Source organism: Phyllostomus hastatus, unplaced genomic scaffold (genome assembly GCF_019186645.2).
Source record: "Phyllostomus hastatus isolate PE091 unplaced genomic scaffold, TTU_PhHast_1.1 phas_contig_150, whole genome shotgun sequence".
NCBI lineage: Eukaryota > Metazoa > Chordata > Mammalia > Chiroptera > Phyllostomidae > Phyllostomus > Phyllostomus hastatus.
The window spans coordinates 21579059-21592645 of NW_025333611.1; the positions used below are offsets into that span (position 1 = coordinate 21579059).

Here is a 13587-nt window from a genome sequence, read left to right on the forward strand (position 1 = left end):
ATCTCAGACTGGAAAAGGCACTCACCGGAATAAAGAGGAAATGCCAAGGCAATGAGGAACATAGCTTTGATCCATGATGACAAGAAAGACATTTTACCAAGTCTGTGGAAGGGACTTTTCACATGTTTACACCACATGGCACAGGGACACATTTCCCATCTCCTAAGGAAAGTTTCTAATTGGTGAAGAAACCCCTCTGCCCCTTTGAGTCTTAACGAAGGTGGACTGTACTCTCTTTGCTTCCCACAACTCTCAGATTCAGTCGGACAGATACATGAATAGCAGGCCTCCTAGAGATGTGAGCAAAATCTCAGGACAAGTCCTCTCAGCACACTGAAGAAGGAGCTGTTCATTCCCACCCCTTTGGCTCAGCCCACAGAGGCCTGAGTCCATGTGAGGAAATGTGCATGTGGGATTCTCCATTCTTTCTCGGAGGATAGAAGCATTTCAGGAAGGGCTGAGCTGGAGCAGTCCTCACAGCAGCGCTGCACCCCCAGGCCACCCCACAGCCTCCCCACCTGCCCTACCTGAACCAGACAGGGCAGTGGAGACAGTGGCCCACAGCTCGGGAGACTGTGCCTGTTGTGTTCACCTTTCCTCCTTGGCCGCTGCCTCCTGCTGAGGAGTCTCCTTTATCTGCCCGCTGGCGAGCAGCTTAATGGGGCAAAACAGATGGCTTAAAGCAGATCAGACCCTGAGGTATTTTGTGTTCTGCACCAGGAACTATCTCAATAGGTCTTCCCTCAGCAGGGGGTTTGGGCCACTTTCATCTGATGAACACAAAGTATGAGGATGGGAAATAGTATTAAGAATAATTATAAGCTCTTCCACCCAAGATGGAGGCATAGGTAGACACACTGTGCCTCCTTGCACAACCAAGATAGGGACAATAGTTTAGAAACAGAATAACAACCAGAAAATTGAACTGTATGGAAGTTGGACAACCAAGGACTTAAAGCAGACATGTTCATCCAGACCAGTAGAAGGGGCAGAGTTGGGCAGCCAGGTGGAGAGAGGTCCAGGCACAAAGAGTGGTGGGACTGGGTGTGTAAGGCATCCTGGGAGCAAGACCACAGCAGGTGGATCCTGAGTGTGCAGGCTGTGGCTGGCAGACTCCAGGTGTGGGGTGGCAACTGGCAGACCCAGCGAGGCAGCGATTGTGAGGCAAGGCACTGCGCGCAACCCAGGGTCTCAGCCCTGGGAAATAGAGCCTTGGGGCACTGATTGAAAACACCTGTGCAGCTGGAGCCACAGGGAGAAACTCCCAGCCTCACAGGAGAGGTCCTTGGAGAGACCCACAGGGTCCTAGAATGCACACAAGCCCACCCACATGGGAATTAGCACCAGAAAGGCCCAGTTTGCTTGGGGGAAGCAGCAGAAGGGACTGAAGTCCAACGGAGAGTGGAGCAAGCACCATTGTTCCCTCTCAGACCCCGCCCCCCATACAGCTTCACAATCCAGCAACTGGGTTGCCCCACCCTGGTGAACACCTAAGGCTCTGCCCCTCATATGTAACAGGTGTGACAAGACAAAAAAAATGGCTAAAACAGAAGAACAGATCAAAGCCCCACAGCAAATACAACTAAGCGACTAAGAGATAGCCACCCTATCAGATGCACAGTTCAAAACACTGGTGATCAGGACGCTCACAGAATTGGTGGAATTTGGTCACAAATTAGATGAAAAAAATGAAGGCTACACTAAGTGAAATGAAGGAAAATGCACAGGGAACCAATAATGATGGGAATAAAACTGGGATTCAAATCAATGGAATGGACCAGAAGTAAGAAAGAAACAATCAAACAGAAAAGAATGAAGAAATAAGAATTCTGAAAAATGAGGAGAGGCTTAGGGAACCTCCAGGACATCTTGAAATGTTCCATCATCCGAATTATAGGGATATCAGGAGGGGAAGAGCAACAAGTGGAGAACTTATTTGAACAAATAATAAAGGAGAACTTCCCCATTCTGGCAAAGGAAATAGACTTCCAGGAAGTCTAGGAAGCTCAGAGAGTCCCAAAGAAGTTGGACCCAAGGAGGAATACACCAAGGCACTTCATAATTACATTACCCAAGGTAAAAATGAAGGAGAGAATCCTAGAAGCAGCAAGAGATAAGGAGACAGTCACCTACAAAGGAGTTCCCATCAGACTGTCAGCTGATTTCTCAAAAGACACCTTGCAGGCAAGAAGGGGCTGGCAAGAAGTATTCCAAGTCATGAAAGGCAAGGACCGACATCCAAGATTACTCTATCCAGCAAAGATTCCATTTAGAATGGAAGGGCATATGAAGTGTTTCTCAGATAAGGTCAAGTTAAAGGAGTTCATCACCAAGCCCTTATTATATGAAATGTTAAAGGGATTTATCTAAGAAAAATAAGATAAAAAATATGTATAGTAAAATGACAGCAAACTCACAATTATTAACAACCACACCTAAAATAAAAACAAAAATAAATAAAGCAAACAACTAGAACTGGAATAGAACCCCAGAAATGGAGATCACATGGAGGGTTAGCAACAGGGGAGCGGGAGGAGAAGAGAGGGGGAAAAAGTACAGAGAATGAGTAGCCTAGATGGTAGGTAGAAAATAGACAGGGGGAGGGCAAGAATAGTATGGGAAATGTAGAAGCTAAAGAACTTATAAGTATGACTGACACATGGACATGAACTAAAGGGGGGGAATGTGGGTGAAAGAGGGTGTGCAGGGTGGAGGAGAATGAATGGAGGTAATGGGACAACTGTAATAGCATAATCAATAAACTATATTTTTAAAAAAGAACAACTATAGATCCTAAGATAGATCAAATATATGTAAGCCTTCCAAGTTATTGAGTTTGAAAGGACAAGAGAATCAAAACCAGCCAAAAAGAGTTTTATGAAATGTAATGGCCCATGCCTGGACCCTTAGTAGTTCGTAACACTAGAGCACAGTAGACTCAACTGGAGATTTGCTTTAAATTTAAACTCTCCTTAAAGTTTAAATTTAACCTTTTATTTTGCAATATTTGTAGATTCATATACCATTGTAAGAAACAATAGAGTTAAGCTGAATCCTTTAACTAGTTTCTGCCACTGGGAACATCTTGTAAAACTACAGTACACATTTCCCAGGCAGGATGTGACATTGGCTAGAGACCTTTTATCAATGTCAGATGTCACCTTCAAGATTGTGAATTGATTGTTTATAAATGAGCTATGTTTTATCTGATCAACCAGCTCTGGAACCCAGACTAGAGGATAGGATGTGAATAGCAGAAACAGGAGACACCTTATTGTGTTAATTATTTTTGACATACACATGTATCCAATCATCACGTTGTCCACCTTAAATTTACATAATGTTTTATGTCAATTATATCTCGATAAAACTGGGAAAAAATAAAGAAGGCTCATGGGAGTGAGGGTGAGGCCACATGGGGCAATGCCTGAAATTACATGTCTCCCTAACTAACTAATCTTCATAGTCCAATTTCTGAAAAGACTTTGGCAGTTGAAATACCTGAGTCCAAATCCCATTTGCCATTGAGTAACCTTGACACAATATTTAAACTGTCTAATAAGCAAATTCTTTATTTTGAATAGGCAAGCAAAAATCCCGGTCTCTTAGATGCTAGGGATAAAATATTAAGACAGTCTGCATTCAGGTTGGGTGTTAGACTTACATTTGCCATCATAATCTAACCTGCCTTTCAGAGCAATGGAAAAAGCTAGGATTCAGGTAGGGAACTTTGAGTGTAGCACTATTCAATTCCAATTTAGCAGAAGAACACAAAATCTGATGAGTGCAGGAATTGCTCCGTTATTATAGTTTCTTACAGTAACTCTTTGCATCATTTACATAGACACCGTGGGAAGCAACTGTGGCAAATCAGTCCTTCTGGTTCAGGACATTTGAGGAAAAAATCAGCTGAAGCCTGGAGTTCAAATTATTGTGAAGCCTTCTATGTCTCATACATTGGACTTCTCCATACATATATATTTATTTATCAGCAGACATCAGGAGCAGGAGAGACTGACTGCCTGTCAATCACAGCAGATTATAAGATTTTGGGGTTTTGTTTTTTTATTAGCTGGTAAAGGGAAAGTTAGATGTATGAATTAAAAGTTTCATGAAGAAAGAAAAAGAATATATTCTTTAATTTGCACCAGAGGTGAGGTAAAGTAAGCAGAAGACTGTGTCTTTAACATAATACCAATACTAAAAGAGATAGAGAGGAAGAGAGAGAGAAAATGGGAAGTAAGAGCAGTGTTCATGCTCCTCTGTGTCGCTGCCCTGTATGTTGTGGGCAAATAAACCCATCACTTTGGGCAATAACAGGAAGGAGCTACCTGAATTGAACCTAAGCATGTAAAACACCAACTCAGACTTGGATGCAACATTTTACCAAGTCACTGAATAATGTGGGTTTTTGGTTTAGTTTGGGGTTTTTTTTGAAACTTCATACTTTGAAAAAAAAAGATTTAAAAAGTCCACATTTCCCAATATTTCAAAGGAGTCTAAAGTCTTCCAGTCTACCTCCTATCTCAGAAGAGAACAAATTTGTTTGGTGTCTTATACTATGCTATAAAGAGGCTCAGGCAATGATCAGTACAAATGTATTCGGGTCAGATGAGTCAAGTTCAAAACAAGAAAACTCTAAAATGCATCCTTTCAAGGAAATAATATAAAAGAATCACTTGACTGAACATGGTATGCCACCATTTTATGTCAAAAATTCTACTTTGTTAAATTATCTTAGAAATAACTTTGATAGTAAGAATTAAGCCAAAACTTTCACAATTGGACTGCTATTACATTTCCCTCTCCTTAGATTTAACTACTTACTTTGTCGTATACTCCAGCTTTTCTCTACACTTTGATCTGAACCATGTGCCCTATTCCATTGTCTGCTTTCCTGCTACCCTTGCTGTGTTGGATCCGTGTATTCCAAATAAAAATTACTATCTAAATTCCCTACTGCTAAACAGAGCTCCCTTGGATATAAAAGTACTTGCTTTCACCACTGACCTCTGTTCAGTATCTCTGATATCATTTTTATTAAACCATTCTTCTTACCAGCTCTGATCTCACCATCATATTGGGTTTTCTTCCTATTCTTGAGACCCATGTTGCTAATCAACATGATAAATATCTTAGTGAGATCTTGCTAATCAGCTAGGTTTTAGACTATGCCAGAGTTAAATCACAATTCAGACAAATACATTAAATTTTTATATTTCAATATCTGTGGATTAATGGTTTTAAAATCTATCTGTGCTCATCCCTATAAGAATCTAATGAAATCAAAATAAAAAGCTTCTGCACAGCTAAAGAAAACAGTATTAAAATAAAAAGAGACCCAACTGTATGGGAAAACATATTTGCCGATGATACCTCAGACAAGGGATTTAATCTCCAAAATATATAAAGAACTTACATGACTCCACTCTAAGAAGACAAGCAACCCAATTAGAAAAATGGGCAAAGGACTTGAACAGACACTTCTCCAAGGAGGACATACAGAGGATCCAGAAACACATGAAAAGATGCTCAATATCACTAGCTATCAGAGAGATGCAAATTAAAACCACAATGAGATACCACTTCATACCAGTCAGAATGGCCATCATAAACAAAGCAACAAACAACACGTGTTGGAGAGGTCGTGGTGAAAAGGGGACCCTAGTGCACTGTTGGTGGGACTGCAGACTGGTACAACTACTATGGAAAACAGTATGGAATTTTCTCAGAAAGCTAAAAATAGATCTGCCTTTTGACCCAGCAATTCCACTCCTGGGACTATATCCTAAAAACACTGAAACGCCAATCCAAAAGAACCTTTGCACCCCAATGTTCATAGCAGCACAATTTACAATAGCCAAGTGTTGGAAGCAACCTAGATGCCCATCAGTAAATGAATGGATCAAAAAACTATGGTACATTTACACAATGGAATTCTATGCAGCAGAAATAAAGAAGGAGCTCCTACCCTTTGCAACAGCATGGATGCAACTGGAAAGTATTATGCTAAGTGAAATAAGCCAGGCAGTGAAAGACAAATACCATATGATCTCACCTTTAACAGGAACCTAAACAACAAAACAAAGAAACTAGCAAAATATAACCAAAGACACTGACACAGGCTGACAGAGTTCAGAGGGGAGAGGAGAGGGAATTTCAGGTGAAAAGGGGAAAGGTTTACAGAAACAAGTATAAAGGACACATGGATAAAAACTAGGGAGGGGGTGGAAATGGGAGGGTGGAGGGGAGGGCTGGGTGGGTGGGTTGGGATGGGAGTAAAAGACAGAAAATTGTACTGCAACAATAATTAAAATAAATTAAAAATACTTTTAAAAAGAATCTAATTAAAGCTTTGGACACCTGTAAGGAAAAAGTACACAGAGAATTTATTTTGCCTATGGTTCCAGAATATTGTGGAGCCAATCAATGCATCCTTTACAAAAATCTTAAATCGGTTTCAAATCAAGTGTCCAGAGACTACTTGGACTGTGGTTTAAACTGTAGTTTGTTACCAGACCTATAGTGTAAGTATTTCTCAAGTGGGGAATGTTTTTTTCACATGCAATTCTGAGGCTTTTATATCTATTAGAGTTTACAAATTGCTACTATAGGTCCTGAAGTATCAGTTGCTTCGAATGGATAGATCACAGATACAAGGTTTGTGGAAGTCTTGAAAATAAACAGTCCCAGAAATCACAAGCAACTGTGGAACTGGCTTTATTCATGGTGAAACAAACTTGAAAATAATGTAGGATCCATCATATCTGTTAGACTCATGCTGACCTCAATAGAACTCCCAGGAAATCCACTGTTTAAAGAGAATTGAAAGCGAATTTTGAGGTTCCAGGCAATTTGGTTGCTGTAAATGCTTAGCATCTTCCTTTATGATCCAGAGTCAGGTTTCCATCCCTCGACCTCGAAAAAAGTTATTAAGAGAAATCAAGGACCAAGTGATTTTGGCACTACCATAGAGAGAAAATGTGATTATTTGAAAATCATGTGGGATAAAGCAGGCTGGGGCTCTGGATTTCTTGTTTAATATTGACTGTTCTGAGAATTTGTGAACTTTGTGCCAGCCCTTTTGCATCCCTGGACCAGGTGCCTTATCTATAAAAGTGGAGAAGGGGTACTTAACTTTCCTTTCAACTCTAACTTTTATGACTAGGGCACACTTGCCTTTAACATTTATTTATTTCTGTAATAACTACTTACCAAGCACTTGATAAACTATGGAACTATCAAAAACACAGAAGGTATGATTTTACCTTATTTCTGCCTTCACAGATAAACACAGAAAATACATGTTCATTTGTTTTGAAAGCTGAGATATCTAACTCTTTCTTAGCTACATATTCTAATTTTAAACAGCCTTATAATCATCTTATTTTTTATAGGTAAATAAAGTGTTATTCTTAAAGGTTGGCATGGCTTACCTAAACTGACCTTTAATTTTGTTCTTTCAATTTAAAATATACCTTAGTAGTTTACAATTAGGGATCCTTGGGACTCAAAGTCCCCTTTATCCTCCAATAGATTTTATTTGTTTGCTGTTTTTTTTTAATTGCAAAAAAATGAAAGCTCCATGGAAGCAGGGAATTCTGTGTATTTTGCTCATTATCTTATCTCTAGTGCTTAGAGCAATTCCTGGTACATAGTGGGTATTTAATGAATATTTGCTAAATGAATGAATCAATAATAAATATGAGAAGCTGAATATAAACATACCCTTAGGACAAACACCCAGGGCACTATTGGGAGGAAATTACAAAGGCACAGAGAAAAAATGTTCTCTATTTCTTTTGGTTAGAATAGTACTTTCTGATCCAAAGAAACATTAAGTCCTCTTACCTTTTGGCTTCATTAAGCAGACAGTGGTTACCATAGGTTTTCCCATCAGAACCACAGACTGGGTTGAAGATAGAGCTACATTTTGTCTTTCCAATTGGGTTCTTGCTGCTGGTGGTGCCAGTCTGCAGTAACATGAAAGACCATTGGATAAATATGGGGGGCTCAATTTAATTCTGATATCGTAAGAAAAGAAACATTTGTTGCTCATTAACTGTTGATTAAGCATTATTCTAAACCAATCATTTTGTTGATCCTTTGTATTTTCACTTAATCCATGCAACAATATAAGAGTATAAATCTGCCCCATTATGTAGTCACAGGTATACAGTGTATTTAAATGATAAATTCAAGACCATATGTGGATTAAATACCTAAGCTGGGATTCAAACCCTGAGTTATCTGACTCCAGAGCCCCTGCTTTATTACATGTTAGAATGCCTTTACTTTAACTTTCTAGACAAGCCTTCTCCTACCTGAGAAATGATAATTAGGGAAAAATAATACTGGCAAATAAAAAACACATATGGCCATACTTATTGTACCTTCCTTCTTTCTTGTTTCATGAAAGAAAATGAGACAGGGGGTAGACTTATGCAGAGTCAGTTAAGTAGTACCTGAAGGATATCCTCAGGATCAAGTTCTAGAATGACAGCCGCCTTTGAACAGAAAGAAGCTTTGACTAGCAGATGGGAACAGAAACACTAAATGCCCTGGGGAAGACCTGCAACAGGAAGGTTAGTCTTCTTAGAGCCAAGGAAGAGGAACAAATACCTTGGTATTTTCCATTGGTTTAGAGTTGACCATCTTCATCCATTACTTTTATTTCCACATACTCTATTAAGTGACCATCTAAACACTCAGAGACCTTCCAGTGGTGGCATTAACGTCTGAATGGCAGGAATGTCTGTGAGAGATAGTTACTTCACGCCAGCCAAGACATAAAGACCAAGAGGGACAGGCAGCTTTCATTTCAAATGGAATTGAAGAATGATCAGTTATGAGATAAAAACGAAGTTTTGTTAAGATAATGAAATGGAGGTAGTGTTCTAGAAAACTCCTTTGGGTGTATTAAGTGAAGTGTTCAGAGTCACTGTTAAATGGCATTAGGAGGCTGGCAGATGAGAGAGAGACTGGCTGTGAAGGCAGAGCACAGTAGAACTCAGAAGGCAGTACAGGTGTCATGGAGGTGCACCTGTTTGCATGATGGCTCCCAAACACCAGGCATTCATCTGCTTATCTGACAAGTAGTTCAAGAGAACCCATCCTATGCCTATGTTCTTCTAGCATTTGGAGATACAAGTTTGGAAAGAAATAGTACTTTTTAAAAGAGTTTATGCTAACTGAGCAGGCAGTCAATTACCAAACAATAAGGTACACACCAACCATGATAAAGGATATCATTAGTAATAGGAATACATTTGTAGAAAATCAAAGGATTCTATACAATGTATACAATAAGTGAGCAAGAGTGGCATGATATGTCTGATCATGTCCAGTTATGAACGAGGCATTCAGTCTTGAAAACTCTTAAATGCCATGCTCAGGGGGTTGGAATTTACCTTCTAGGTAGTGTGGCACCACTGAAGAAGTTTCAGCAGAAGAGTGATACATCAGATCAGATTTGTGATTTAGAAGTACCACCAGAGTGCTTTGTAGATTATGAATGGGATGTAAATGAGCATGAAATGTTAAATGTGGTAGAAATGAGGCTCAATTAATAAGGGTTTGAGCTAGTCCAGTATAGGTAGAAAGGCTTGAGTGGAAAGAGTAGGAGGACATGAGAGATGTAATGGAAGACCAGGACACTCACTAATTAATGATCGTAGATGTATACAAAAATAACCATCTCCAAAATCCCTCTCCTTTTGTCGAATCAGGGTCATTGCAAAGTGCTTGTCATTAGTACAGTGTATTCTGTTAACCACTTCAAAACTGGGAAAATAGAATGGCTGAGATAAGATGACTGAAGAAAGTGAAGAAATTAACACAAACCTGACTTTCCATATTGCCATCCAAAGGGTTGCCTACATTTTTTCTTTCTTCTTGATTGTAAAAAGACCTTGGTTTTCTTTGTTGGCTAGACGATCCTGGGCTCCCTTGCTGGCTCAATGACCCTAAAGCCCCTTGCTGGCCAGAAGAGTCTGACTTTTCTTGCTGGCTAGAAGATCCTGGTTTTCCTTGCTGGCTAGCTGACCCTGAACCTCCTTGCTGGCTTGAAGATGCTGGCTTCCCTTGCTGGCTAGAAGATCCTGGTTTTCCTTGCTGGCTAGCTGACCCTGAACCTCCTTGCTGGCTTGAAGATGCTGGCTTCCCTTTCTGGCTAGAAGATCCTGGTTTTCCTTGCTGGCTAGCTGACCCTGAGTCTCCTTGCTGGCTTGAAGATGCTGGCTTCCCTTTCTGGCTAGAAGATCCTGGTTTTCCTTGCTGGCTAGCTGACCCTGCTGGCTTGAAGATGCTGGCTCCCCTTGCTGGCTAGAAGATCCTGGTTTTCCTTGCTGGCTAGCTGACCCTGAACCTCCTTGCTGGCTAGAAGATCCTGGTTTTCCTTGCTGGCTAGTTGACCTTGAACCTCCTTGCTGGCTAGAAGATCCTTGTTTTCCCTGCTGGCTAGCTGACCCTGAACCTCCTTGCTGACTTAAAGATGCCAGCTTCCCTTGCTGGCTAGAAGATCCTGGTTTTCCCTGCTGGCTAGCTGACCCTGAACCTCCTTGCTGACTTAAAGATGCCAGCTTCCCTTGCTGGCTAGAAGATCCTGGTTTTCCCTGCTGGCTAGCTGACCCTGGCTTTCGTTGCTGGCTGGAAGATCCCAGTTTTCTTCGCTGGCTAAATAACCTTAAACCCCCTTGCTGGTTGGAAGATGCCAGCTTCCCTTGCTGGCTAAAAGATCCTGGTTTTCCTTGCTGGCTAGATGACCTGGAAACTCCTTGCTGGGTAGCAGACCCTGACTTTAGTTGTTGGCCAGAAGATTCTGACTTTTCTTGTTGGCTGGAAGATCCCAGTTGTCCTTGCTCATTAGCATTTCCTGAACTACCTTTTTGGTTAGACTCCCCTGAATGCCCTTGCAGACCTCCAGCCTGATTTAAAACTCCTGGCTTCCCTTGCTGATTAAAACTCCCTGGTTTCCCTGGTTGTCCTTGCAGGATAAGAACCCCTGGTTTTCTTTGTGTGTTGCCATCTTCTTGCTTATTAGATTTTTTTTGTCCTCCTTGAGCATTAGCTTCATTTTTTCCCTCTAACATAAATGCAGGTTCTGGAGTCTCTTCTAGTTTAATAACACTTGTCTTCAAAGTCTGGGTTGAAGACACTGGAATGATACCATAAGCACAAAAATAAAAATAAAGTTATTTAACTTCAAGAAGTTAAAATCACCAGCATTCATCCCAAGATATAGTTTGTACTTAATGCTTCTTTGATATTTTTTTTAACCAAAACTCAAGAATGGAATCTTATCATTACATCTCACAACTTGAATATTTTGGTTCCTCTGTTTCTTTCTTGACCATATAACCTGGTTTCCCAAAAGCATGGGGTCAAGACCGCTTGCCCCATTTCTAAATTGGAGTGTGAATTGTCTGAACTAGGCCTTCATACTATTCCAAGCTCCTTTTAATGATTTCCTCATTAATTAAATAGACTCTGATTGATGCCTTTTGAAAACTTCCTCCATATCACAGAACTGTTTCCCATATTCCCAGCATCACCTTACTGAAAATGCCATGAACTTCCTACATGTAAAAGCTCTCAGACATGAGCCCTCCTTTCATATTCTCTCCATCTTCATATTTGCCTTCTGTAGATATAGTCTTTCCCCATGTCCTGTTCTAAAGGCGTGGTTTTCCTTCCTGAGAACATACTTTCCTTTTTAATCAGTCTATGTCCACCACTTCCCATAAAGGCGTTAGTATCAATCAATCATACTCTTCCTCTTGTATTTTTCTCTTCTGATTTTACAAACTCTAAATACATGCTAGACATTGCTATGTATTGTAATGAGGCATTCCTGATTCCTCACTCTTATTTGCCCTCCAAATCTATATAACTACTACATGTGTTATTAATGTACTTTCTTTCAGCAACAAATGCCTGCTGAATACATACTAAATGTTACCTAGCAAGACGCTGGAGTACACTAGAGATATGGTACCTGCCATCATGAAATATACATGTTTTAGTAGGGGACTTTATATGTATGCATTTTTTGCATACAAATATATTTTTACATATATATATTTCTCTTCCCTTCTCCCACTCTGTTTCTTAGCTTTGTATTATTACTTCTTAACTATTATTTTCATAGCTCCCTAAGTAGCATCTCTGTACAACTTTCCTCACATCTAATCCATTTTCAATATCACTACAGACTGATAGTTCTTAATGGAATGGGTTTGATCACCCCTGTACTCAAAACCTGAAAACAACTGCAATGATCAAAGTGAGAAGAGAACCACTACTTCTTGTGCTCCAGCTATAAGCAGCTGAAGGTCATAGGCGCTTTACTTTCATTACTTCCTTTCACGACGTGTAGGAAAAAAATGGTCAAGCAGGAGATCATAATTTGGAGATAAATTGGAATAGGTTTCATTTATCCTAATTCATTGTCTTGAGAATGTAGTATCTGTGCCATTTATAGCTTGAGAAATGTACACTGCTGGATGGACAACCTAACTGTATGAGGTAAGGAATGGAGAGAAGTATGTTGGATGATCAGCACCTAGGAAGAACACAAGTAATGGTGGCTGATGCTAGCATACTCATGATCCCTATAACTACACGTAGGAGTGTATAATTATTTCCATTCTGCAAATGAGAAAAATGAGGCTAAAATAAGTTAAATAAACTACTCCCAAAACATAAGTAGAGCATTGAAAAACCAGGAGTTGAACCATTTTCTATTTGACCATGCAGCGCTGGATCCTCACGCAGAATCATGTCTTTTATGGAACATAACAAATACTCACAAACTCTCATAATCCTTTTAGACTGAATTTTCTTTCCAGCATGAAGTCTTACTTTTCCCACTCACTCGTCTTTGCTTCTCCTCAGGCACACCAAACTATCCACTGTTGTCTCATCTGATCACTATTTTTATGCCCCTGGTCTGTATGTTATCCAAAATTACCTTATTCCATTTCTCTGATAGAAACTCCCATTTAAAAAAATCTCTGACGAAGAATTTCTAGTCACTGAGTATTTCTATTTCTTTACTTCGAGAGCTGGAAGAGCAGTCACTGAATGTAACTTTTCTTACCTGAGAACATGGACAAGAACATGAAGGGAAGGAAAAGGTAGGCCTTCATGTTACAGCCAGTTGTTTCAGACTCCGCTGAGTTGGATGAAGCCAAGGGCCACTCTTCAGCAGAGACTGTCTGAATAAACATGTTGATCCCCACCATGTTATATATTTGAAAATCCTCCACCCTAATTGCTAAACACGGTCATTGTGTTCAAAAAATTACAGAGCAACTTTCGCAAACTGGAAGGTGTTGCGTCTTGAGTGGATTGTCATTTTTAAAATTAGCTTCACGCCCCAACTCCCATTAATATCCAAACTTTAATATGCTTCTATTGGGTATGTTCCTCACAGAAAAAATTTACAATGAAGAAACCCTTCTGGGAAAGTAAATTCAGTGTTCACTTTTTTTATTGCTAAGAGAAGACTTATATTCAGTCAGTGATCTTATTGACCCTATAAGGTTGTATGTCCACAATAGACATTCCCACGACCTTTCCCTGCAA

At 40.0% G+C, this 13587-nt stretch overlaps 1 protein-coding gene across 1 annotated transcript; it reads right to left on the bottom strand.

The window, feature by feature from the left end:
• Positions 1-588: 588 nt before the first annotated feature.
• On the bottom strand, positions 589-13148 carry MARCOL (MARCO like). The gene is made up of 5 exons (XM_045822861.1): positions 13100-13148; positions 10829-11155; positions 10289-10639; positions 9844-10190; positions 589-654 (listed from the first exon to the last, which is right to left on the bottom strand). Exons 1-5 carry the CDS (start codon positions 13146-13148, stop codon positions 589-591), a joined length of 1140 nt encoding a protein of 379 aa, XP_045678817.1.
• Positions 13149-13587: the final 439 nt, after the last annotated feature.

Excerpts from the sequence above, each read along its gene's own strand:
- MARCOL (XM_045822861.1), bottom strand. The coding sequence starts at position 13,148 with ATGAAGGCCTACCTTTTCCTTCCCTTCATGTTCTTGTCCATGTTCTCA. Across the intron at positions 10,640-10,828 it reads GGGATCTTCCAGCCAACAAG|GAAAGCCAGGGTCAGCTAGC; the intron begins AAAAGTCAGAAT and ends CCAGCCAGCAAC. Across the intron at positions 10,191-10,288 it reads AGCATCTTCAAGCCAGCAGG|GAAAACCAGGATCTTCTAGC; the intron begins GTCAGCTAGCCA and ends CTAGCCAGCAAG.